Here is a 27,759-nt window from a genome sequence, read left to right on the forward strand (position 1 = left end):
TTTGATTTTCTTTTTTGAACGATGATGTAAATGTTTTCGGCGTTTTCAGTCTTCATAAGATGTTAAAACGAGGTATTATACTAAATCCGACGTTTCGGCATAATTTATTTAGCCTTTTTCAAGGAATCTAGGAACCAAAGTATACATAAATGGCATGAAAGTTTTTTTTGTTGTTATATAGTTTAACATTGAAAACTTATAAAATGTAATTAACTTGGGTCTGAATGTTAAAGTTTTTGTTTTTAAATTTTTAAATGTGTTAATTATATTGTGATTGGTGTACTTACAGTAATTTGTCGTTTTAACTGTCCAGTATCTTTCCCGAATCGACTAAACTGGGCGATATTAAAAATTGTTCTCTTCCAGTTCTCTGTGATTGTTTGGAAAAACTTAGCATTCAAACTTGTATGCAATATTATATGCTTCATGTTCTACTTACTGCAGGGGGAGGGGCTTACAATCTATTGTGTGTGATGTTTACGAATGCAACAGAACTGTAATTTTATGAAAATCATGATAAAATTATTAGGTGTTTGTTTTGGTTAACCACTATCGCTGACTGTTGAATGTTGTGTGCTTTGATTGTCTATCTGTGTATTGGTGCGTTGGTGTATACTTTTCATGAAGTTGAAGATGCCAGAGTAGATGATACTTAGTCCTTCAGTATCAGTCTTCTTATTGACCGTGTTGCCATTTCTCGCGGTGTGACAGATTTCGAGTGTTTGAAGACCAGAGATGTGCCCCAAGCAACCAAAAGTTCGGATAACATTCCTCTATCAGGTTTGATCAGCTTAATCGAGTATGCTAATACAACTTCTTTTCAGCTCAAATTTTAAGTACACATAGTTTTTTTTTTTGACTATTACGTGTCACTGAAAACTGCCACCTTTAAAATAAATCACCTGTAATTAACAAAACCTGTAATTTTAAATTGTTTTCCTTGAAAGTTAACGAAGATTCATTTATTATTACAGAAAATGTCCTGTAAAAAAGTTGTACACTAAAAATTAAATGTCACGTAATCATGTTTTCGACCTGTAAAATTACGGTTAATATCCTGCTCCTTTTTGTTACAGGACATTTGCATAATTTTACAGGAAAAAATTGTTGCTGTGTAGCTAAACGAACTCTAAAGTTGACAAAAAGTTCGCATAAATTGCTAAACAACTTCTAACCAGCTTCAAAAAGCACTTTCATAAGCAGCACAAAAAATCGAAAAAAAATCTTTTTCGCGCCTTTAATGCCTTCTCAAATCCGCTGCTAATTTGAGTCATTTTAATCAACCATATCTGTTACTTACTGACATCTAAATAACATGATCTTACCAAGCCTCTAACCCGGGCTCACCGCTTGAAAATCAGGCACCATACTGGCAGCTCTAGATGAACATCATGAGTAGGCAACGATTTTACTTGATGTGATGATTTTCTTTAAATAGACTTTTCGGTTCTTAATTTCTACTTTATTCCCAATGTGTTGTAGAAATGTTCTTCCGGAACTAAATGTGAACTTTACATTGTCGTTTCCTAAGTAACGATGTGTTTATTTATGCAAACACGTGTTGAAGTTCAAAACAAGTAGAATTAAGCCTTTAAATCTACTTCAAAGTTCCTATATTGTTCCTATATTTGGGACTAATTAAAAACTTTCAAGTTTACAAAACAGTACAACAGAGATTTTTTCGAACTATTGAGCTGTACAAAAAAACTTGCAACCCTTTGATGGCTACTTCATGTGGAGTTTTTTTTTGTTTTTTTTTGTTTTTTTTTGTTTTTTTTTTATTAGGATTTTCATCCGTTTAGCTTCATGTGGAGAAAATGAGAAGTTCGTAACAAGTAGATTTTTTTTCTTCATACCAACTTTAAAGTTCTCAGAAAGTAGAAACAGAAACCAAAATAGTACTTTGAAGCTTTTCTTGAGCACTGATTGAAATTGATAGAGAATGAAGCTAATCATGTAAAAACTTAGGGAAAATCGGATGAAATGGGCTCACAAAATAATTTGATTCCTTGCATTTTGTTGCCATAAGAAATTATGGTTAACAAGAATTTACCACGCGTGAGGTGCTCGAAAATGAAATATTTACCTTTTTTGATCGAAAATCTCCAGTGGGCAATGTCTCGAGTGTACTGCTTGTTAAAAAAAATATTCAAAATAATTTTGACTATTAGCTTAACACTTAGACTAAAAGAATTTGATCTATAAGGTCCAGCCGTCTCACATTAGCTGTTATTAGAACTATACCTTCTTCGTTGCATTTGAATAGACCACAAACAACTCGGGTAGGAAACTCGAGTTAAATGACACTACCAAAAGCTGCAATCAACTCCCATGATCCGCTACCGGAATCACAGAATCCGTTCGAGATCGCGGCATTTCACTGCACACTGGAAGTCACCAAGCAGCACCAAAGTTGTTGCCATTTTATCCACCAGTCACGGGAAACCATATTTCCATTATAAGGTCTCTGGTCGTCGTCTCCGTCCGTAGCCCGTACTTGCAATGTTGTACTTGAAGTTTTTCTCAACGCGCTGCGACTTTTTCCCTTTTTCCGCGAGCAGCACCGGAGTCATTTATCTAGTTCCCCACAATAACCACTTTAGAAAGACACATAAAAACATAAATCGATCTAATTTGGAATTTTTCCTTTTCTCTTTTGCTCCCTCTCTATCTGTAGGCGAAACAACAGTTAATGAAGATTTACCACAAGCAACTTCTGCGGCGGCCGTTGCTCAGCTGAACCTGAACCTGAACCCAGGCCATCGGACTTCCCACCATCAGCAGCACCAACAATCGTCATCAAATCAATCACAGTCGTCATCGGCGTCCTCATCGCCATCGTCGGTTCACCATCATCAGCAACATCAGGCTGCCAGTTTGGCCGTTTCGAGTCGCAAGTTGTCGTCAAGTCGTAGCAAGAGAAAATCAATCACACCATCAACATCTCCATCGGCAGCAGCCGCCAACACGACGACGTCGACCTCGTCACCTCCACCTTCATCGGCCTTGTCGGCGGCGGCGGCGTTGAGTGTGAGTTCTGTGGCAGCTCTGGCAGCAGCAGCCGCGGCAGCCTTCCAAGCGTCACCCGGCAGACATTCGACACCTCCGGGTTATCATCATCCGGAACGCAACGGGAACGGTCTCGGTCGAGGGTCTCCCTTGTCGGCTCCAACGACACCAACCTCGAATGACCCGGACCCGAACAACTACCACCAGCACCACACATCGCTAGGCGTGAACTTTAACAACAACAACATTAGCAGCCAAGTGGCCGCTCTACAATCGGTGGGAAAGATGCTTAGTGAAAGGATCTACGACCGGAAGAAGTATCTCAACTCGCCGACCGGTTCAGTTGCGGCTTCATTCTATGAAAAGTTTCGCAACGGGGCAGCGGCAGCCGCAGCAGCTGCGGCGGCAGCTTCGGCCGGGGAAGTTGACCTCGGTCAGTTGAACCTCATCAAACGGGGACAATCGCCGCTAACCGGAAGTGAGCTGGTGATTAGTGCAATCAATAGTAGTGGTAATAGTGTGAGTGTAAGTGGGAGCAATAGTGTTAATAATGGTCCGAACGGGCTACTAGTAGCGGTGGCCAATGGCAACTGTGTTGATGGATCAAGCGGTGGACAACACAATAGTTTGAACAACAACCAAAACAACAGTAGTAATAATAACAGCATCAGCAGCAGTAGCATCGGCAGCACCAACAATAGCAATAACAATAGTATTAAGAGCGAGCGGATGAGCCCGAGTAACAACGATGTGCAATCAACGGCTTCTAGGTAAGATGATGTACTATGAAACCTTTCTTAACACGTTCGTCGCCACGCTCATTTTGGTACTTTTAATAGCCAGGCCCAAAGAAATTCTCGGAACGAAAAAGTCAGGAGGGAGAACTTCAAGATTTGCAACGTGAGAGAGCGTCACACGTTTTTGATGTGACGGGGCCTCCCAGGAAATACACCCGTCACCCGGCGACGAACGCCCTAATCCGCTTTTGAGTGCCAATATGACACTATAGGAAGTTTGACGGTTTGTAACTTTATTCGGGTGCTTCCAAATAAAATAATTTCTTCGGGGACCCTCAATGAATTCATGAAATCTTTAATTTGCATCATTACTATTTAGGGACGCACCCTGAAAGCCCAGGCAAAATAAAATTCCCCAATCAGACCTTGAGTGTCAATTATACACTTCTAGCTCAAAGTCGGTATGTTTCTCTTGTTTTTCGACCGATTTTTAAAATTTGTAGTTTTGAAAACTTCTTGTAACTCAATTAGGCCGGAAGCAAATTGAAATTTTTCTTTTGTCACTTGGAGCTTAAACATCACCCGGGGGGGTTAATGAAAAATAATCAAAATTTCTAATAAATTGGAACAAATTGGACAAAAGCTTTCATGCAATTATTTTCATACAGCCTATGTGGACGCCACTGCAATAGAGCTAGATGCGATGTATATTTAATTTGTTTTTATTAGTTCACGAATCTAAGAAAATGGGTAGAAACGACAACTGTAAAGAACGAATAGATAATGTAAAACCTGTAAAAACAACAATAAAGCACGAAGGATAACGTGTTTGAAAGCTTAAGAAAATAGTATCGGAAAGTTTGCAAATTAAGAGCCCATAAAAGAATAATTGAATTTAAATTAAGTGAAAACTGTAATGTGAGTAATTGTTTTTGGCATCAAACGCTAACATAACAAAACTAGATTTTTTGCAGTTGATGTTGAGAGTATGATCAAAGAGTATATAAAATTCAATAGTTTCGGTTCGTTTTCTACCTATTACTACTAATGTAAGTTCTTAGATCAAATTTAAAACTTGTTTTTAAATAATAAAAATTTCAGTTTTGTGCTGCAATGTAAAAAATCTGCTAGCAAAGGTTGTTTTGGTGACAAAAGAAGAAATTGAAATTTGTGCCAGCCTTATGTTTTTAAGACAATATTCAGCTACAAAACTCCAGTTTTCCGTTATTCAAAATCTAAGAAAAAAATCCGAAAAACATGTTTCGAAAAAAAGACTGTAGATTAACTACGGAGTACCCCAAATCGAGTTAAACTTGATTAGATTTACTATGACTTTTTGAAATCACGAATGACACCTTTAAAAGATCTAGAAAAAAAGGTCTGTTTATAATAGATACCATACAATGCATTAAGGTGTGTTTTCATGAATTAGTTTTATTCTGATTTTGATTCCAAAATTGAAAGAAGCAACAATAAATTGCAAGTGAATTATTTGGGATGACAACAAAATTAAGAGATGTATTTGAAACAACAAATCGTCAAACCACGTCAATACTGTATAGTGATAAGACCGCTGCAAGCTTTTAGGGAAATTTAAAATTCGCAAATTTTTACACCTCCTATAACTTGGTTTGGTTGTTTTTTTGATGCCAGAAAAAGCAATCAAATTTTTTGAAGCGATCCATCCAGTCCTGAATTAGCGCATTGAATTTTAATTTTGTATGGAAATTTGTATGGGAAAACAAAATTTTCCGTTAAGAATCGCCAGAGATGTATTGAAAATTCCAAAAATATAACTTTGGTTGAAGACTATTTCTTGATTCTCGCAGAACAATTCAAGTGAACAAAGCACAAACCTAACTTGTACACAAGAAAAGATATTCGATGTTATACAAATTTTTTGTTTTCAAAATTAATGATTTTCTTTTTTTCTTTTTTGACTGCCTATTCGAAAGTTTTGTACAGTGGGATGAGAGTAAAAAATCCAAAAAAAAATGCTTTGGATAGCCAGGGATATGATGATTTGTAAAACTTTGGCAAAATCGTTTCCTGAAGTTATTTATAGCTCTAGCAGGTAAAGTCTGCTACTTTTTTAATACTTTTCAATAGATTTAGATTTTTTATATGAAATGGTTATAACTATTTTTATGAAATGCTTAGCTGCTTATCATGTTAGCAAAAAATGAAGCTTATGAATAGTCAAAACTTTTAAATTAAAGACCAACTACATTTCAAGCTTATTTGAATTATCTGGATAATTTCATATGCAAAAAATTCTTCCATACAAATTTCCATACAAAATTAAAACGCGTCGCGCTAACTGAGGAATCAACCAAATCATTTCAAAGTTTACATTCATGCCTGCCTGGTGACCTAAAAAGTATCGAAAAATATATGGAAGCAAGAAGCCATATTTTCCGCGGTCAAATACAAACATTTAATGAGTTTTTCTAACAGATTTAACCCTTCGTTTCTTAAAGTAACAAATTTGCAACAATTAATTTATAGAAAAAGTGAAAAAATCTTATTTTATTTTAATTTTTTTTAATGTAAACATCATTTCTGTTTAAATAAAACTAATGATTTTTAAGAAAAATAAAAAAAAATCATGAAAAGAAGGATTTAAAATGTCCCCCTTTTTTCGCCTGTGTCACGCTTTTTTCTCAAAATGTCCCGCTTTTTTTGAAAACCATCTGGAAAACCTAGGCTATCCAAACAAAGCACCAAAAAAATAATGTGTACGCGAATTGTTTGTATGCTTCAAACGTACAACAAATCAGACTCTACGTCAAAGATGTACTTCCTTGGAGGTGGAATTATCGGTATAAGATTCTATGCCAGACTGGTATTAACAAGCTTTCTTATAACTGGCATTGTCCTCCCAGCGCAACCGCAAGCGCTAACCGACTCAGACGGTGCAATGGGTAAAATATCGGTCTGGCAAGCCGAGATGAGATGTTACATTGAGTTCGATTCTCACTATATTGGATAAATTATCCAATTGGATGAAAATCCCATAAAATTTCTTGTTTTGCTTGCATGTAGTGATCATGCGTCATTTTGCTTGGGAGCTCGAGTCTTTATGCCAGTAGTGCTTTTCCAATCATATCATCTTTGGTACAGGTCACTTTTCAGCGAATTTTCGGCACATAGATTCACTAAATAGGCCTTGGATTTTTGCAACCTCTTCAATGTTTCAGTTTTATGGGACCCCCGTCATTTCCCCCGTCCAATGTGGAGCGGCTTTCGAATTACATACCTTAGAAATTGTTGTCATAAGAACTCATTCATTTCACATTCATTATTTAGCATTATTTGCATAATTAATTTTAAAGTAATGCGAAAAAAAATATGAAAAAAGCCTCCCTCTCTCTCCTGTCTCTCCGCTGAAAGAAGGGATAGCATATTATGAGTATGGGAGAAATTGTATGAGAGCCCTTTCCTTCCCTTTCAGTCTCTCATCGAGGGGGAGTGATTTTATTTGAAATTCGTTTATTTGAAAAGGTGCCGTGCGCTATTCCGATTAAGCTAAAGGGGGAGCTTAAGATAAAGGGGGAGTGAAGGGTCTCAAATAATCATAGAAATGATTCTCGTACACAAATACCCTCCCATACCTAATTAACGTTTATTTGCTAAAATCATATTAAAAAAAGACGGGAGCAAGTCCCCTGCTATTTAATCTAATCATTAGGGGAGAGTGGGGATACTTGATCCCCTTTTCTTATTTTCACCATATCTTTTTGGAAAATTTTAGCAACTCGCCGTCTTTGACATTTTCTGACAGCTTGTAACTTCAAGTTTCTATGTTCCAAAAATTAGAAAGATACTTGAACCCGTTGATGAACTACAAGCATTTTCGTGGGAGTAAAAAAATGCGATTTTTCTGAAGTTAGGGGAGACTTGATCCCCTATTGAAGGAGACTTGATATTTTATTCAGGAAGCCTTAATCCTTGTATAAAAATCAAACAAAACCCCAAGATAGAATGTTAATTGACTATTTTGGTCATGTTTGTTCTCATTTCACAATTTGTAGCAGACATCAGAAGAAAATTCTATAACTTTGTCTCAACGCTAATTATATTGCATACTTAAAGGCGCTATTTTTCATAATTAAGACAAAATTAATTATTTTTGCTCTATTCTTCAGACAATTGTTTGATAAATATTAGTTTTTGGATAAATATTAGTTATTTCGTAATCAGCAATCAAAACGATCAATTCAGAAGAAGAACATGCCGTTTGGAAGGGGGATCAATTGTACCTAACTCTAGGGGATCAATTGTACCCATAATCAACATTTTAGAAAACTTTTTCTGAAAAAAGTTGAGAGTTTTCCATTGCTTTGAAAATATGGCATTATGAAGTTCATTTTATGCTCGAACGGTTGATATATTGGAACAAATATTTTTTTCATAATTTTCCCAAGTAAGGAACATTTTAAAGTGATGAAAAAAAATCTTCAAGTTACGTTTTGTGAAATTTTTCAAACAAAGTTCAATTACTCAAACAATTATTTTATTAAAAAATTTTAAACTACAAGCATTGTTATTTTGCTCATTTTGGCACATTTTTCTAGAACATTTGATCTTTGTAAGACATTCCAGTTTCGAGATATAGCTAAGGAATCAAGTATCCCCAGGGATCAAGTATCCTCATTCTCCCCTATAGTTTAAGGTCGCCAGAACTTCAGCACGGTCGGACAAATTCGGGCTATTTTATCTAAAACTTGCCAAAATTCGGGCATTTAATTTCCTAATTGTCGACCAAAAATCCGGTTAATATTCGGGAAAATTTGGTCAAAGCCCAAAAATTACTCAACAATAATTTAAAAAAAAACTTGAAAAATTTTCTAACTCATAAGAATTTATCACCAGATTTTAAATCGTGTTTCAGACTTGCTCAAAAATTTTCGTTTTGGTTAAAAAAAAATTAAACACAATTTCATTTTTTTTAGTTTGATTAGAATGAGAATAAACCCGTGAAAAATCCGGGCTTTTTAAATGAAATTCCCGCCACCGGGCCGAACTGGATTTTTCCGAATTTTATATAAAATATCTGATAATACCGAAAAATAAGGCAACCTTGGTAACTATTGTTGATTAATTGGTTAATCGCCACGATGGTTTGTTTCATGTTTTCATCAATGGACATCATCTCAATATAAAAAATAAGCTGCCTCAATAATTGTAACATGTCAAATATCTTTCAAATACTTAATCCAAATAATCATTAAAAACATTTCTCGTAAATACCCAAATACCCTCCCATGCCGAATTTTGTTCCATTTGCTTAATCACTATGCTAAATAAGTAAGTATGCAATCCTAACGTTGGTTTTGTTTGAAAATTTTTTTCGAATATAAAATTGGGGTTAAACATACTTACTTAGGAACCAATTGTAACAATAAACAAACGTTTGTATTTTATAATTTATTATCATTTCATTTTCGATCCACAATAATAAACTGTTTGCTACCGAACTTTTCAGTAATTGATTTTAAGCAGCCATCTAAAATTACACAGATCTGATTTTTATAAGCATCGAAGGATTTATTTTTTCAACATTTTATACTTTATGAAAAAAGTTATGACTTGGCTCTGATCCTATAAAACATGAAAAACTTTTATCAACTGAGAAAACCAAATTTAAAAACACTTTTAGTCGAAACATTTTTTGAAGGAAAACTTGTTATTCATGCAACAAGTTGTAAAAAGTGGATTTATTCAGACCACCTACGGCCAACTCTGCCAAAAGTTGTATTTATTTCTATTTTGTAAATTCCAAAAATGCTTGCGAAAGCCAATTTTTTGAATAACATAACACAAATAACCGCATGTAGACTACAAAAAAACACACATAACTAAAAATGATGCATTTGTCGGGTTCGTACGGAGGGATCGCACATCACTTCTCATTTCTTAAACCCACCTCATATAAAAAAGGTTAAAGAAACTTTTTGTAGAAGGATTATTTAACACATATAAGGAAACCTATCTTCGCTTAGGAAGGGCTTTTAGCGGTTTAGTAAAAAACTTATTTTTAGTTATCCTTACATCGTGTCTTAGTTCTTTATCAATACTGTTAATGAGCTTAAAGTATTGAAAAGACAAGAACATACATATCAAATATGAATTCATATCTTTTTTATGTGGATGCTCAAAAATTGAAACATTTTCTAGGTATTTAAGGAAAAAATAATGATGTATTTTAGCTCAAAGATTATGGTAAATTTTGACTAGACAGATTTTTTTACACACATACATTTTTTTAATCTAATCATTTCTGAGATTGACGTCACATTCAGACATCACAAAGATCGTGATCGCTGAATTTTTTAGTGGCCTCTGTTGCCATTCCTGTCCATCTATCTGACCAGTGCTACTTTACTAGAGAACTCCACAACAGCTCGACCTGCCTCTGACATATTGGCCACGAGACGCTACCGCTCGAAGGTTTTCACGTAGGCCCTCTACAGATTCCCCCGAGAGACTGAAACGTCTACTTCTCATCCCATAAGGCGGATAGATTGTCGTCTTCTAGCTGAACGAATGGATAGACAGATGAATGAATGGATGGATAGACGGATGACTGCACAGATCTGTGACTGAAGCTGTGATCGGAGGCTGGCTGAAGCTGTTTTGAGCTGCCCAAACAAGCTTCAACGCTCTACTCTGCTGCTGATGCGGCGAACGCGAGCTGTGTTAAATTTACGACTAATTTGATTTACAAGTTTGACACGGACATGCGTGAAACAACTACTCACTTTGTCTCCCCTCGCGGTTTGGGTTTGGGTTTTTTTTCTCTCTACATACTTTCGTCAGAGTTTTACCGGGCTCTTCTTCCTCTCTCGGGAAAGGGACAAGGAAGGGTCTTACGATGCACCCCGTGAGAGGTTCCAGCTTCTTGCGGGTTTCGGTTGTCCAAAGTTTTGCACCATCCCAGATGATCGGTGGTCTGTTCCTAGCAATGTCAAAGCAATGCAAGCACACGTGTAGGTACCTGTCCTGTCTCTTTCCTCGGAAACGCTCGTTTGCGCGCCACGATGACCACGACCTGGGACGCTGGATTTGATTTATTTTTCCGTTTTGGGATCTTAATTCTATACCCGGTGTGGGTAACGGAGAGTAGCTGCCGATGGAAATCCGTCTCATAGATTCATGTGCGACAGTTTTCAGGTGGACTCTATCGGTCGGTCGGTTGAAACCTCTCACGTAGCGAAACTGGGAACGAACCAAAAGACGACGACGAAGAGTAATGGGGTCCTACCGAAGATTGATGGTGCGTTTGCGCCCCATTTCCTGGGTCATTAGCTGCAGGGGGCTTTTCGATTTTATGAATGAAAGTTTTCTAAACAGACAGACACACTTGCTTCTGGAAGCGGACAAGTGAAACAAAAAAAAAACCTAGCAACAAAAAAAGCTAGCAAGGAAAACGGTTCCATATACCCAACAGATGATGGAAAAACGACTTCCATCTGAAGGTGCTTGGGGCGATCATCAGAAGCGGTAGATTTTTAGTACACCCCTGAAGATTTGGACTCGGGTGATGCCGTAATTGATGTTGCTGTTATGAGGGCTATCAGTTCCGCAGGACGGAACCGAAATTAATTTGTTACACAGACGTCGTATTTCCGGTTCAGTGGAGCTTAAATTTGGCGCTGATATTCTCGGACAAAACTGGCGTGAAATACGTATTCCAACACAAATTGAATTTCAATTATCTCGACAGAACATCGGTATTGTGTTCTGCTTTACTTATGAATAATCAAGATAATATTTGTGTAAAAATACATATCGATTGCTTGTTGAACGTTCATTTTTATAGCCACGCTGAAAATTATTTTCTCCTCATCGGAAGGTAGTGTTCAAAGTTGCAGCTTAAAGACACAAAATGTGAAACATCAATTTTTTTTTCAAAATGGATAATTGGTGGCAAAAAAGATCTCTTCGTGCAAGGTAGATAATATCTAGAAGACACTTTGCATCTTCAGAGGTAAAAAACATCAAGGAAATATTTTTAAATAATTTAGGAGGTGCTTATTCTGGATTGCAAAGAACATCCTTTTTTATCGTTCCCCAAAGAACGTCGAAAAATTATTATTAGCTCGAACATTAATTCAGTCATGCCAAATTTGTATCACGTTGCTGTTTTGGCAAAAATAATGCAAAACTATTTTTTTTCCAATAATATTGCCAATCGCACGAGTTTTAAGACTTTTTCGAAAATCTTATTTGACAGATAAAAATATCTTACTCACACTTAAACCATCGCATACTTTATGCTCAAAAGGGAGTATGATAAATAAGAACCAATATCAGAATGCGATTTGGAACAAACTTTTGCTCATACTTTGGTGATCCTGGTTAGCGTGTCCATCCTGGGATTCCCCGGTCGGGGATTCCCGGGAATTTGAAAAATTTGGGAATTCCCGATTGCCGAAAATTCCCAACATGTATTCTTTTTGAAAATGTAGTCATACAAAACTCATTGAGAATATGCCGATTCCTGTGTCAGTAGACATTTTTTAGCCATTTGGTGCATTTTTTTTTATTTAAATAGATATTAAAGAATTTTTTTATTAACCGCTAATTGCATGAACGAATGCTTCATTTGTCTTATTCAGGTTATTTTATTGTTCGTTTGTCTGTTTTTAATTTATCATAGCTGAAAACAGTTTGATTTATTTGAAAAAAAAAATGTTAAAAAAAATAATTTGAAGAGTTCATTTTTAACAAATTATGGGCCTGTATTCAGGAAAGATTCAATGAGCTATATTTGAATCGAAGTGCATAAATTTTACATGATTTTGAATACTTCCCGGGATCCCGGGAACTCCCGTGAAACAGGCCACCAGACTTCCCGATTCCCGGACACGAGAAAATGGCCGGGAAATGGACACTCTACTCCTGGTGGACGAATTTGGAAGTTCTTGAAACTCACGTGTCGGGATTTTTGTGAGTTTCCAGTATTTATTTTTGACATTCCGCAAATTCAGACTGTAGTTTGCAAACAATCAACAAGGAAGCCGAAAGAAGGGAAAAAATACTGCACAGTTTTTTGAAAAATCCATTATGGTTTGCATCTAGGCTAGCTAAACAGCTGAAATTGCCCAGAAATACCGTATGACGACGATTCGGAAGCCTCAAGTCACTCGTCGGAGTGGAATTGGCGACCGGAAACTGCGTGGTAAAATTTTGAAGCGATTAAGAGGGATTCCAATCTGTCGAACTCACGAGCCAGAAAATTTAGTGCTGCCCATAGTACCGTAAGAAAAATTCGAGTCCGGAAAGGAATCAAGTCGTATTGAGCTATCAAACAGCCAAAATCGGACCATAAAACAGAAAATTGTCGCCAAACTCCGTGCTCGGAATTAGACCAGGTGCTGACCAAGTTCAACGGGTGTCTTCTGATGGACGATGAAACCTATGTCAAGGCTGACTTCAGCCAAAACCTAGATACAAAATTTTACTTGGCAACAGCTCGGGGGATGTTCCAGTCAAGTTTGAATTTGTTTTTGCCGACAAATTTGCTCGAAAATTTATGATTTTGCAGGGCATTTGCAGCTTAGGCAAAAAAAAAACGAAAGTTTTCGTTACAAATAAGATAATGGCATCGGAACTATACCAAAAAGTGTGTCTTCAAAAATGAATTTCGCCATTCATTCGATTCCACGACCATCCCCTGATGTTGCGGCCAGATTTGGCAAGCTGTCATTACAGCAAAAACGTTCACGAATGGTATGCAGAGAAAGGGGTCCAGTTTATAAAATATTCGAGGATTCCTTCGATATCGTGAAACATAATTTTATCCGTATTTTTGTCTTAAAAGATTTGGAATCCAATAATAAATAAGTGAAATATATGAACACTGCTACAACTATTAATTTTGTGTTTGTGTTCGTTTAAAAAAAATTTGGAATAAAAATTAAAGCTATTCAAATACTATAGAAAAACTACCAATTGCTTAAAAAATCACTTAGTGCCTAAGAAAACTAAAGTTATAAGCTGGATTTTCAATTTTGTTAAAAAAAAAGAGTTCAAGTGTGGTATAAAAAGCGAACTTTTCAATGGATAAACCGTTTAAAATTGTTTCAGTCACAGGTAGTTGTTTTTGGAACTTTTTGTAAATTTGCATTTTCTCAGATTTTTTTTTGCATTAAAATTCAACTTTGACTAATTTGGATGGAATTTTATGTAAATAAATATATTTTGGTTAAATTTGGATGTTATATTTAAGTTTATGAGTCCATGGATTGATTTCAAATTTTCATTAATTTTTGTTTTATTTGCTTCAATTTTAATCTTAAAGTACATTCAACTCTCCTTGGTCATTTGTCTTCTTATAACTTATTTATTATTAAAAAATCTAATTCTCAATTGAATGGATTAAAAAAATATGAAATTCTCCAAAGTGGTCTCGTCATAATCTAGTTCTGAATACTGACTCAAACCGTTGGAATATCATTGCCATATTTATCTAAAGTGATCATCAGAAGTTTTAATCAATTCATGAGCTGCAAACATATGGAAGATACGAAGGAACTTAAGGGGGGGGAGGGTTTAGGGTCTAACACTTAAAAAAAAACGTTTTTTTTTATTATTGTAAAACATTTCAAGAATGTTGTGTCAAATTTTCAAGTCAATTGAAGCAAAACTGTAGAAATTATAGGCCTTTATCTCCTCCTATCTAATACTGCAAGAAAGCAAGAGCAGAAACTTAAAACGCGTTTTTCTCGAAAGCATATTTTTAAAGTCCGTGGACATCGTCATTTGAAAACTACTTATCCGATTCTTTTCAAATTTGGAACATATTTTCTACATATAAAATACCAGACCCCAACGTTTTTCTTTTTTGTTTTTTTTTTACTTTGGGGAGATTTTACAGGTGAAAAATGGCGGATTTTTTCGTGAAAAATCGTAGTTTTTACTTCAAACAGCCACAAAAATTTCATAAATTTTTTTTTAAGTTTAATAAAAACGTTGGGGTCCAGAAAAACATCTATTAAAAATATTTTGCTCTGATTTTTTGACTTCAGATGAATCTGTGCTGAGATACAGTGTCCACTGCAAAACCTGTTTTCTAAAAGGCATCCTCGAAAGTGCTCCGTCACCGGCTCATTTTTCAATATTTTTCTACGAAAAAATTACTTAATGTTCTTTTAACAATGCTTTGTATAATGCAAAACATTTGAATACATTTGTTTGAACGATAGCTCTCGAAAAAAATCGTGAAAATGGTGTTTTTTTATACCCGTTAGACCCTAACCCCCCCCCCCCCCCTTAAAGATTTAGAGTAAGGTGAGGTAAAGGTGAAAGTACGTGTCGGCTAGAAGTACGTCTCGAGATTATCACAAACCGAGGACAGTTAAATTCGAAACTCTGGCGTGGATTGATATGATTAAGACTGTCTACATCCAGATAATATTTTTTCGTTTAAGTTTAAAAGACTCCGAAAATTGAGTTAAAGTTTTATTTAGCGTAAATGATGTAATATTTAAAATAACGCCAAACATGTTTGAAAAATCAAAATTGTTGTTATCAATGAAAGTGCTAATGTGTCTTGTTAGTAGTTTTCAATCACTACCGAACGCCGAAAAAAAATTTATTACCTAATGTATCTCTGCTCTGCACAATTAACTGTGAATAACAAGAAATCTTGAGGGGGAAAAGTAATTACCGCAATCCGGGGAAATATTGATCACTTTTTTCAATTTTTTTCGATTATTTTTTCTTTTAAGGGTAATGTGGTATGTTTCATATTTTTAAAATCAGTACTGGACTCCTACGAACGTAAACATGGTTGCAGAATATTTTTGGACTACTTTTAATTGAATTTAAAAATCGATTTCGTTTCTGTTTTGAATCTGATGTTTTGGGGTAATATTGATCCCTGATCAGTCTCTATTTTGACGGTTTTATAATCAGTTTCTATTTTCAACGGTTTTAACGAGTTTTATACTAAGTACACATTATTCAGGTTAAAGTTATTAAGCATTAAAAGTTATTTATTTTTGAAAATAAATCCTAGGAGTACCCAATTTTGTTCATGAAGCTTTAAAAAATATGAGTACTTGTGATATATTTAGCTCAGTTGATAAATCATCAGTGAGTTTGAGCCCAACATCAGTGAGTTTGAGCAGTTAAAATAAATAATTTTTACATGTGTTTTTACCAGGTTTGTGATTCTAATCTGTTTTTGATGAATTAAAAATTTTAATTTTGAATAAAGAATCAAAGTTATGAAACTGCGATCTCCTTCAATTTGGATTCCTGATGAAATTTTAACATCGATATTTTAATAATGATCATGAAACTTAAATTTGAGCTTTATCTGAATACAAACCTTGGATTTCAGTTCCAAGTCTGAATTCTGCATTTTGAACCCAAATTCTAAGCCTGAATCTAAATTCCGGATAAGAAATCCTATGAATTTGATACCAAAAAGCGAAATTTGTATCAGAACCCTTGACCAGAAATCTTTTATTTGAATTTGAATTTATGGTTTTCAATATGATTTTTTTTTCAATTATTTATTCGTAATTGAACTTGAAAATTTTTAATAAAATTGTGAGTGACGAAATTTTTACATATTTTTAAATTCCTCATGGATCTTTCTTATGTTTCAACTTTGCACATTAATTTAGGATAAAAATTTCAGATCAAAATCTTAAAAGTGGTTTGAATTTCAAATATTTTTTTTCATATTCCGAAATTCAGAGTTTTGAATATGGAAAATTCATCACATTTTAGATTGAAATGCAACACCATTGTTGGAATCAAGTATCCGGGCAAATTTCGGAATTATTCTATTAAAATAAAGAAGAAAAACACATAGAATACTGTTTTTAATTTTTTCGAAACACATCAGGGGATTCAGAATCATTAGAAGAATCAGGCTTCCAAAAAATCGTTTATGGTTTTTTGATAAAATTTGTGGAAAAATATGATTTAGACACAAGATACATAATACACAAGATACAAGATACATCAAAATTTGATTAGAAAATTCAAATTTTATGTTTAGTAAAAAAAATTTCACTTGGCATCTTTGGACTTTCATGGGGGGGGGGGGGGGGGGGGGTTTAACCCCCAAACCTCTAACCCTCCCGTTCCTACGGCCATGCCTCCCATTATTTCAATTTTCATTTTTTCTTCAATGTTAATCATTTGATAGGATTCCCATCTATTTGTCCAATACGGCCTTACCATTGGAAAATGTCCCTATTTTTGAAATTTATAAAAATTTATCACTAAATGACTATAACAATAGCACTTTAATAATACATATACAAAGAAAAAAAATTAGTTCTTTCACTTTCAACAACCCGTTTGGCTCTAAATGCTTTTTAATATCATTAGGAGAGCTGTTTGTTTGCGAGACTTGGAGAAAATAGATATTAGAAGAATTTGGAATTACATTTTTTAAAACAGAAAAAAATTTGAAATACAAATTAAATTTTGCCTATTTGAAGCTCAATAAATAGGCTTTCAAATGTTGAAAACAATTTTCAAAAATTCAAACCATAGACTGAGTTATTGATGATAATGTGCAAAAATTTATTGTTGGTCAAATTTTCCCCGGTGATCAAAGTTACCTCGTTTTACGGTATATAAAATACTGTTTAGTTTAAAATTTTTGTTTCAAAAACTGTTTAAAATCACTTGCGAGCGGTACAAACGCGTGAATTGTGTTGCAGAAATGATAATTATTGTATAATCGCAAAATACAAGAAAAAATCGAAGACAAATCAAAGTTCGACTCATTCTGCCGAGCTTAACAAACCCCGGAAGGAAACCTGTTGTAATGAAACGATCAAAATTAGATCAACCGACCGAAAGTTCAAAACTGTCCCCTGCATGGGCCTCAAACAGAAAAAAAAATGAAACAACTTTAGTCACCAACCAATAGTCGTCGCCCAACAGCAGCGTATAGATAGATGCATGTTAATGAACTTGCCCGAGGTGACCCGCTCCAGAATCCGACTGGCGGACAGCTTTTGGTGGCTCGCCAAAGTTCAGATTGGAGCATGCCCTCCAAGAGCTGGTTGGTCGAATGTCCAACAGTAAAGGAAGGAATGGAATCGATGGAAGCAAACAAACCAACATCCTCGGAGGGAGACGCAAAAAACACCTCTCCCTACCTTCCTACTTCTGGTTGTTGTTTTGTTTCGATTCCATTTTGAGGTTCGTTTCTTTAGATTGCGACCAAGTCTCTCTCTGGGACACCACCACCCAAAGGTGTCTCTCTGAAGTTTTGATCCGCGAATTGTTTGTTTCTGATTTGATTTTCCTAGTTGCTCGGATTGATCAAAGATTTTTTGTTTGTCAATTATTTCGGCCGTCGAAAAAGCACCCAGATCAATAAATGCCAACTGCATGACTGGTTGTAGGTTAAAAAAAAAGTAATATACTATGCATGTCAGACTTCAGAGCAATCATGTGGTGGGCAGCTTAAATTTATTTGAGTAACTGGCCGAGTAAAGATATATTTTGTGATTTTCCCAGTTTAAACATGTAATAACTGTTTTCTTGCATTTGCTCCCCCTTTCTTCCTCTGCAGATCACGGAGTGTGACCCCGTCGTCATTTTCCGGAACGCCACCGCAAACAATGCACTCGGCCGATGTGGCATTTCCGAGCAGTATTCCTAGCAGCGGGTTACTTCCGTCCCCGAATTCGGCCCTTGGCATGGCCACTGCTGCTGCTGCTGCTGGTGGAACGCTCATTCCCGGGCGACCCGAATTTCAGGCCCGAAACTATTCCGACTTTATGCGAAGTCTGGCGGCCAAATACAATAATAATAACATCAGTAGCAGCAGTAACATCAACAACAATAATAATGGCAGTAGCGAGTGAGTAATCGAAGAAAATTAGATTTTGGGCATTTGGTTAATTAAATTTCCCCCTTCTCTCTTTCTCTTTCTTGTTGCCGAAATCATCACCGACTCCCCAAAACATCATCGAACACTTCCATCGCGCGCGCAGTCAATCGAGCGTGAAGAATCCATTTCTAGAGCCAAAAATGCGAATAAATCAACCAAAATCGTTTATAGAAAACTCGCTTGCAGCCGTTGGCAGTAAGAAAGGCAGTCCAATTACCTCCGCTCAAGTAAGTGTTGCACAATTTTAGTTTCGTCTGTAGGCAAATCGATTTCGATTTCAGCCCTCTAGTTTAGGTTACGTTTCTTTCCACCTCCTCGAGGGTCTTTTGTCAAATAGTGAAATCACACTCTAAATCAACCTGTTTTCGCATCTCTGTTTTTTTTCTTCCTCTCCAATACAGGTACCTAATCCAAGTATTATGTCTTCGTTATTTCCGGGTCTCCCGTTTCAGCCGGCGGTTTTCCCGCCGCTGATCGACATGAGCAGCACGCAGGCCCTCGTTGCGTTGGTAAGTTATAATCGATTGATTATCTTTTTCAGAATAAAATCACTGGAATTGAAGTAACATAGGATTTTTTCGATTTTCCTAAGTCGATCAAAATGTAACAACAACCATTCATCCAAAAATAATAATTTATCAAATTTCAAAGGAATGGTTTTTTTTTAAGACATGAGAAATCAAAGGACATTGGTAGAACATAGCCGTATATGTAGTAGGGTGGCAGTCAAATGGCCATGTCAGATTTCCCTGACCTATGGAAAATTTCAGCCCATTTAGAAGTTGCCTCAAAAGTGCCTCAAAGCGCTAAATTTTCGGTTTTTTACCCTCAAAAATCACTAAAGAGCGAACCAAAGGAAATCGGAAAAATCGAAATTTTAATTTTGATGCAAAATGGCTTACATAAAACGCCAAAAAGTGGTGCCGTCTCGAAAAAAAAACTGCCCGGAAATCGACATTCTGGGACTAAATCGATTGATGAGAGCCTAGATTCGAAGCTTAAATTCCCTCCCATTCGTGATGTTCCAACTCCAAGTGTAAAAAGAAGGAATTCAAATTTGTTCTGGTTTTATATAAAAAAAAAAAGATTCTATTATTTATTGATCGCCTTGTGATATAGCTTAAGAGTAAACATCGAACACAGTTGTACCGGATAAGTTTTTCAATAACTGTCTGCCAACTGCAACGTTGATATTAAGTCGCAAATGCCATAAAGATTGTAAAACGGCTATAATCGGCAAAAAATTAATTGATCATGTTTTTACTATAAGTATGCATTTTTTTAGAAAATGGTACAAACTTTAGCGTTATTTATCAGACAAATATTCAAGATAAACAAGAACTGAAAACATCATCTTATGTAAGAAGCGTAAATCTATTAAGTATGGCTTGGTGTTGGTGAGCTTTTCTCGTGATGAAAAAAGTTAAATGATAACCTTGAAACTCGGAAATTTAAAAAAAGAAAAAGAAATTGGTGATTTGAATCTGGGGTTGAAGTTAATATCTAGTTATCATATATTTGTACAAATTCTTTGATAAAGGCTCCAAAAGTGTTATTGGTTGTTTGCTTGGATTGCAATTTTTTTTTCTTATTTAACTGCAATTCAATATGCAAAATTTATTTTTCAAACGTCAAATTTAGCATAAAAATAAACATTAGAATATTATTTCAATAACAAAGTCTACAGAAAAAATAATACTAGCCCAGAATTTTGATTCAGGAATTGTGGCCTGGAGTTTTACACCCAATTTGTTTCTCGCTTTAAGTTCAACTTATTCCTTAATTCAACACATGAAACACATTTAAATTTTTTTCTTCTAATTTAACATCGAAATTCTAAATTTGTTGCCTTCAACAGGTAGCATTAAAAATCAATCAATTAACTTCAGGGGTTTAACCCCTCCCATAGAGATTTTTTTAAAGTGAAATTTTTCAGTTCAAGAAATGAAAAATCCATAGTAACGGAAAATTACTTTATCCCAAAAGGTGTTAATAAATAAGTGTTGACAAACATGTCGTTAATTTTTCTCGCCTCCGGTGGTTTTTAGTCGTCTACCACTCTAGGCCTAAGACATTTCATTCTGTAACATTGCATAACATATACGAATTGAAACTAATTTTTAGCTTTCGATTTCGATTTACAACTTAAAATAAAATCCTATCTTGTCTTTGAAATTGGTTTTTATTGAGATATGAATCTTAACAAGTTCATCCATTACATTATTACTAATCATTTTTATAATCATAAAACACTTTATATCATAATAAATTTAATGCTGTTATGAAATATTCTTCAAGAGACCAGCCAATTTAAACATCAACTTTTTTTTTCTAAGTACTCAACTCGAAATTTAAAGGATTTTGATAAATTACACAATCTGGTTCAATAGATTGGACCTGAGTCGGGATTTTATTCGTATATTTTCCCGTCTCATGTCCAATCATTGTTCCTTGAACGCGGTACTCTATCGTATAAATATTGCTGGCAGCAATATGTGTAGTTGCGGCCAAGGTTATCATGACAATGAGCATATTGTTTGGTCGTGTGAGGTCCACCTTGTCTCCAGAATGAATTTAATAGACTCCCTTCGGGCCCGAGGAAAACAACCTAACGTTCCAGTGAGAGACCTGCTAGCTATGCTAGACTTGGTCTACATGTTCGAAATTTACCTTTTTTCTAAAAGCTATTGATCTCCGTCTATAATTCTTTTTATTTTCGTATTTCCCTTTCTATCTTCTTTTCTTCTATAAAAAAAAGTGCTAGATGTATGTAATCAATTGTAAAAAACAAAAACGAGTGTGGCTCCTTAAAGCTTAAACGTATGAGCCATTTCAAATAAACTAGTTATAAAAAAAATAAATTACACAAGGCCACCAAATTCACATTTCAATGAGGTGCAATGAATTTAAGAGCTAATTTTGATTAACTTTGGCGTCTTGCAACTTATGAAAATATGCATATATAAGAAAATTCTGCACTTTTCTGATAATATTTTGAATTATTTCAAACAATTTTAAAACAGGTGTTTTCCCCAAGACCGTAAGCCATTTTGACTTCTGTGAAAGAAACCTATTAATGTTTTCCATCTGTTCGCTTTTCCCAATTTTGTTAAATAATAGATATTAAACGAAGTTTTAAAGACGTATTAACTAAATTGCATTTGAGATATTTTAAAGCAAAAATCAAATCGTCTTACCGATTTCGAGAAGTTCGTTCATTTGAATCATCAATTGAACTCTATAAGGAATATAGACAGATTGAAAGAAATTAAATGAATAAATATTAAAAATTAGCTGGTAGAATTTGATAAGAAACATTTCCATCATATGACATCAATTTGTTCCTAATGGACCAAATTCTAATATTCATAATCTCGAAATATTCTTGCTAAAATACCATGACTTTTACCGACCAAGTTGATCAATTGTGTTCACATTTTGTTATATTTCCAAAAAAAAATTAACCAAGTTATACTGTATTTTTTTCAAAATAAATTTACCGAAATTTTTTTAATAAGTTTGTTTTTGTTTTTCAAGTTCAAATTTTTGTGTTTTGAAAACATAATCTTCGTTCCAACTCCAGATCGCATAAGCGTTATCACAAAAAGTTAATGTGGTTTTAAGTATTAAGTGATTTTCTAATCTGTTATCTTGTTTATTTAAAATTTTACCAATGTTTTCACACATCAAAAGAGAATTGATTTAAATGGAATCATATATAGATTCAGATAATTACAAATAATTTTTATGATTTCAGAAAATTCAACTTTCCAAGACTGCTGACAAGATTTGCCAGCCAATTAGATAAGAGAATATTTTTGAAAGCATTATTCTTTGTTTCAATTTCGTATTTTCTATATCTAACTAGTTTAAAATAATTTTGAATTTTTTTATAGGATTTTAATGAGAATGATGAGTTCACAAGTTCTATTATTAAAAGTTAAAATAAAGAGCTGGTATCACTATAATTTTAAAAAAAAACGCTTAAAATAATTTTTTTTATTGAATTTATTAAAAAAATATTTCAGAAAAATATTTTTTTATGGGGGGTCACCGACCAAATATTTTGACATTAGGTGGAAATGAATTCGAAAAAGCTCTACTTTGCCCATGGAAAAATGTGCGTTTCTGTATTTTTTTTCTTTAAGTCCTGCTACTACACACACCATTTTGGTATTGTTGGTATTTTTTAGCTAAATTTCAATTTCGAACACCCCCACCCACCCCCCGCCCCATAGACGAGTCCTTCGCACGGGCCTGGACCTTCTTAGTTTTTGTATCGTGTAAATTTGACGAAAAACAAAAATAAAACTTTTTAGTAGATTTTCTCGCAATTTTTCAACTTTTCTCGTAAGGAATAACGGCATCTAAAAGCAAAAAATCCACCTGTCATCTGTTCTAACGATGATCATGGGTTTTTACATTCATAAAAAAATGGGTTTTGACATTCATAAAATAAAAATCCTGATTAAATAATAATTTATATTATTTGACCGATTTCAAATAAAAATGTCGAGGCGGGTAAAAACGCTTCATGTCCGCTTATTTTGAAGCATGTTTCATATTTGTTTAAATTTATGTACAGTTTTCATCACAGTATTTAAAAAAAAAACAATTCTATGTTAAATTAGAATACAAAACATTAATATAGACGGAAATATTTGAAACTCCTCAATTTCATAAAGATTTTATTAACTTTTCACAAGAATGTCAGTATATCTGGCAACACTGCGCATAGCAATACATTTTTCAATCTGGGAAGTAGAATCTGTGGTAGAATACAAGTGTTTTTAACTTTAAAATACTTTTGGGGGCACTTTAATCACAATACACATAATAAAAGTTTAATGGCGCGTTTGGGTAAACACGTATGCGCATTTTGCCCCTTACGAAATGGAAATCGTACTTTAGAATTTAACTACTAAGACTTATATTATTGGTTTAAGTGTTTTAGTAAATATATTTATGGTCAAGAAAAGTCCCCTTTTCAAACTGTTGTTGAATTTACTGGATTGCATTCTTCATGTACGAGTTATAAAAGATTATTCTTAACATGGGCGTTTTTTCCCCAGTTCATCTATTCTTGATTCATATTTTAAATCGCATGATCGGCGAAACGAACTTGTTTGAATGTGTGTAAAAGCTCGCTCTCAAACCACTAGGCTCGCTATACCTGGGATTTCTGTTCCTCAGTTTCTCATGCATAGTTAGGGGAGCTTGGAGCTTTTCATCCACATGCCCTTTAGGCTAAAATTTTAACACCTATAAAGCTTTCTCCAATTGGCGCACCAAACGCCTGTCTATATTCGTTTCTTTCATATTTCTATAAAAGTTGAAAAAAAAAAATCTCTCTAGTTTTTCATTTTGTCGAGCATGCCACTTAAAATCAGAATCATAAAATTTACGGTGGTTTAAATCATATAACAATAAGTACTCTTAAACGATAAAATATAAAAAAATGGTTGTGACAACAATTTCAAAAAAAAATGCTAAAGCTAAAACTAGGATTGGAAAAGAATGTAATTGTGAATTGATTTGTGTAAAAATTATGGAAACGTTATTGAAGAAAATAGTTTTTCCTACGGTTTATAAATTAACTTGGCTTCAATTCAGAAGACTCAATCCTAGTTTATCCTCTTACTTGGTTCAGGTCTAATCAGGTTTAAAAAAGAGAAACATTATTTAAAGAAATTTAATTAAGATTCTCAAACCTTAATTTCTGATTACGAATCAGAGTAACTTAAATTTTTTGGTGAATTTCCTAAACTTTCGTACTTTGTAAAACTTTTGTATTGCTGGTTCTACTATACGTGAAAACTGATCAGCAAACTTCAAGTTTGCTCATCCTCTCCAATGTAAACATTGATACATTAATGTTGCATTACTGGTTGGACTCGATTCTACGTACACTCGATTATTCGAGGTCTCGATTATCCGTGAATGTTGACTCGATTATCCGTTCAATTTCTTTTCAATTCTATTGACGTTGAAAATCAATTGAAAACCAATAATTTTGTTCTCGTTCGAGGTTATGTTTTGACTTTTCGGTCTTATCAGATCAATTATAACACTTTTTATGTGTGCTTCATCCAACGTTTCTAATTATATCAACTCTTTTTCAAGGAACTAAAATTAAATACAGGAGCATAAAACATATTTTCTCATAATTAATATTCACATTAATTACTTACTCGGACATTCGTGTTATGGTCCAAAGCAGATGCACTCCTAAAGCGTTCATCAATCGTCCGGATTCTGGCTATAAATTTTCAAATTTGAATTCTCATTTCATGTCGGAAGTGAGGAGGAAAGCTTGCGTGTAACTTACCTTACATGCCCAATATTCTGGTATCGGCCAGGACGTCGGCGCCTACTCCGTCGTTTTAGAACACGTCTGTGGCAAAACTTCTATCACTCGAATCGTTTGAAAAAAAAAAAGTTTTAATGGAACTAAAGAAAAAGAAACTTATGCAAGCGTATTTGTTATTGGAGTTACAGAAATTCTCTTTAATATTCACACGCAATTCCCGCAACCAGAATTATTTCTCTAAAGGCAAACGGCTTTGCTTTGCCTTACGCCGAGGTATCAAAAATAATCTCATCGTACTCTTTCGCTAGGTGAATCCTCATTCCATGAAGAAATCACTGTAATCGAAAAAGTATCTTCATTGAAAGTAGAATCGTTATTGGAATTCGAAAAACTCCTTACAATTTCTTCAAAATTTCAAAAAAAAAAAAATTTTTTTTTGAAATTTTTGTTAAATTGATATAAGTCGCTTTTAACTAACCACCAGCGAAATATCGTCCTCGTCGTTGAAATCTGCATTTCTGTGAAGCAATTTTCTTTATTTCTAAATGGAAGATCTTTAAAACAATGCATCTCAAGTTCATCAAGTTCATCTGCGTAAAATTTTCGAAAAATTCTCCGGGATGAATCAGAAAATTTTGCACCAGGTTCTACCGATAACTAGATTTTGTCATCTGAATATTGTATGATCCATCGACTGTATGGGAAGCTTAGAGCTTTCCACAAAAGCCGTGATCTATTGAACAAACATCTTTAAAAAAAAACTCCTTAAATAATTTACGAGTAATTCACGCGATTTGAACGTTTTTCTTCGTTGGACATCATTAGTGGAAGCTTAACGAACCTTCAGCATTTAATATTTGAATTGTTTTTGCTACATACATATTTCACTGTCGATTTCAGAAAAGAGTTATACAGCAAGATTATTAAAATAATGTTTCTGTAGTTTACATTAATACGTGAACATAATTTCAATGACTGAGTTGTTTTTGATTGATTGGAAAATTTATGGAAAATGTCCTTAGGCTTTAAAGCCTAAAACGTTTTAATTCTTCTCTAAATCCTTTAAAATTATAATTTTTCTATTACAGGCTCGCGCCGCCAAAGAATCTGGAATCCAAAATCTCCTGAAACCGGAAGACGGTGGCCTTAAGAAGCCTTCGGCCGGCTCTCGGAGCTCATCACCTCCCCTCGGTGGCAGTCACTTTCCGTCGCCTTTCCCTTCCCGGTATCTACCGGGGCTGCTACCAAATCACCTGACAAATCCCGGTGGCAGCTACCCGGCTGGGCCGGTTTCCGGTTCTACTACTACTGCCGTACCTGCGATCTCACCCCTCAAATCCCCGAACCGGTCCTCGTTGGAGGGCATTTCGTCAACATTCCCCCTGGACCTCAGTGCGGCCCCTTCGTCCGCCAAAAGGATAAAACTGTCGCCGAATCCATCGCATCGGAACCAGCAAAGTTCCCCGGCGCCCAGCAGCAGCAGCCCACCCTCGGCGGAAGATCTCAAACTGGCCCGGAAGTGCCACGCCCGAATCGAAGAAATCAGCGCCTGGACCGTGGACAATGTGTGTGACTTTGTCGCCAGCATCGACATCTGCGCCGAGTATGTTCAGGTAAGTGCCTCGGGAAATGTCTTTCTCTTTTATTACTTTTTTGGAGCAGATAGTCGTGGACATTGTTTCTCCGCGTCCGGAACACCATCTAATGATGATAGGTGTGAAGATCTGGATGATGAAGTCATAAAATCATTAGTACAGAGAGATAAAGGGAAACACCTCTCCGCAGCCAGATTTACGACGAGCCGTTACGAGCGATTTGGTTTTATGGCTTTCGCTTTTTACACCCTTTGGGATGGGCTCGATCGTCTTTTACTAACTTCCCCCTTCTCTCTCTGGTCCCTGATAGGACCACGTGTCTATTTCTGTTTTCTTCTGGTTGCTCAGCCGAACTACGAGTTGATTTGTAGGTACACACTCAATTTGACCCTCCGATGCCCTTCGCGGGATCGAATCGTGTCGTGATCATTCGCCATTGCCCTATGTCAGGGATCAGCAACCTTTCGAGACAGAAGAACCAACAACTAGATGTGCAATATTTGAAGGCTTGGATGAGCAACATTTTTTTTATTTTGATTTTAACAAAAAGTGTAAAGTGTTGGTACCCTCCAAGCCCCATTTTAATCCTTCTTCACTAAAAAATACACAAAAGCATAGTTTTGCGGTTTTAAACAAGCGTACTTTAATTCAGCAGAAAACCTTAGAGATGAGGAAAGCTTGATTTATGCTATAAATAACTCCGTCTTAATACAGAGTTGAGCATTCGGTTCAATTTCGTTTAATATTCTTTTCAAAATATCTATCCAAATTGCGTTTTATAGCTTTTCCAAACATCGATAGTGATTTTAGAACATATAAGTTTATCACACTTTGATAAACTAATACAGTACTGATAAAAATTATTATGAGTTTTTGACACCAAATACACCACCTTTTTTTATAAAATCCGAATATTTTATTCGTTTTGTCGAACATTTATTATCTGTATAAAAGTATTCGTGAATCAGAACGCAAAAACATTGTATCAGCTGGTTTCCGGAGTTCAAATATTATATTTGTGTATTTGGATTTCGAATTCTTGGTTCGATCTTTTGTGTAAAGAAAAAAAAGTTTTTTAATTAAATGGTGTTGAGATCTTATTAGAAGATAACTAAATCTTCATTTAATTTGTTTTTGTTTAACATTTTAATCAACATAAAGGAAATCACTTTGTTATTAAATTTTTCTCGAGCAAAAATTTATCTTTTTTTATTGCTTTTTCGCATT

At 34.9% G+C, this 27,759-nt stretch overlaps 1 protein-coding gene across 4 annotated transcripts in view; it reads left to right on the plus strand.

Annotated features, from left to right (window-relative positions):
• The window catches only part of LOC129747952 (homeobox protein 5), a 338,407-nt gene that overhangs the window by 170,456 nt on the left and 140,192 nt on the right, over positions 1-27,759 (plus strand). For all 4 annotated transcript variants that reach the window (XM_055742382.1, XM_055742383.1, XM_055742385.1 and 1 more), the window contains 5 exons: positions 2,678-3,779; positions 18,307-18,597; positions 18,731-18,854; positions 19,029-19,136; positions 26,026-26,550. In XM_055742382.1, coding sequence (XP_055598357.1) covers positions 2,678-3,779; positions 18,307-18,597; positions 18,731-18,854; positions 19,029-19,136; positions 26,026-26,550 — 2,150 coding nt within the window. The remainder of the gene's footprint in view (positions 1-2,677; positions 3,780-18,306; positions 18,598-18,730; positions 18,855-19,028; positions 19,137-26,025; positions 26,551-27,759) is intronic.

The sequence above is a fragment of the Uranotaenia lowii genome, chromosome 2, assembly GCF_029784155.1.
Source record: "Uranotaenia lowii strain MFRU-FL chromosome 2, ASM2978415v1, whole genome shotgun sequence".
NCBI classification, from domain to species: Eukaryota; Metazoa; Arthropoda; class Insecta; order Diptera; family Culicidae; genus Uranotaenia; species Uranotaenia lowii.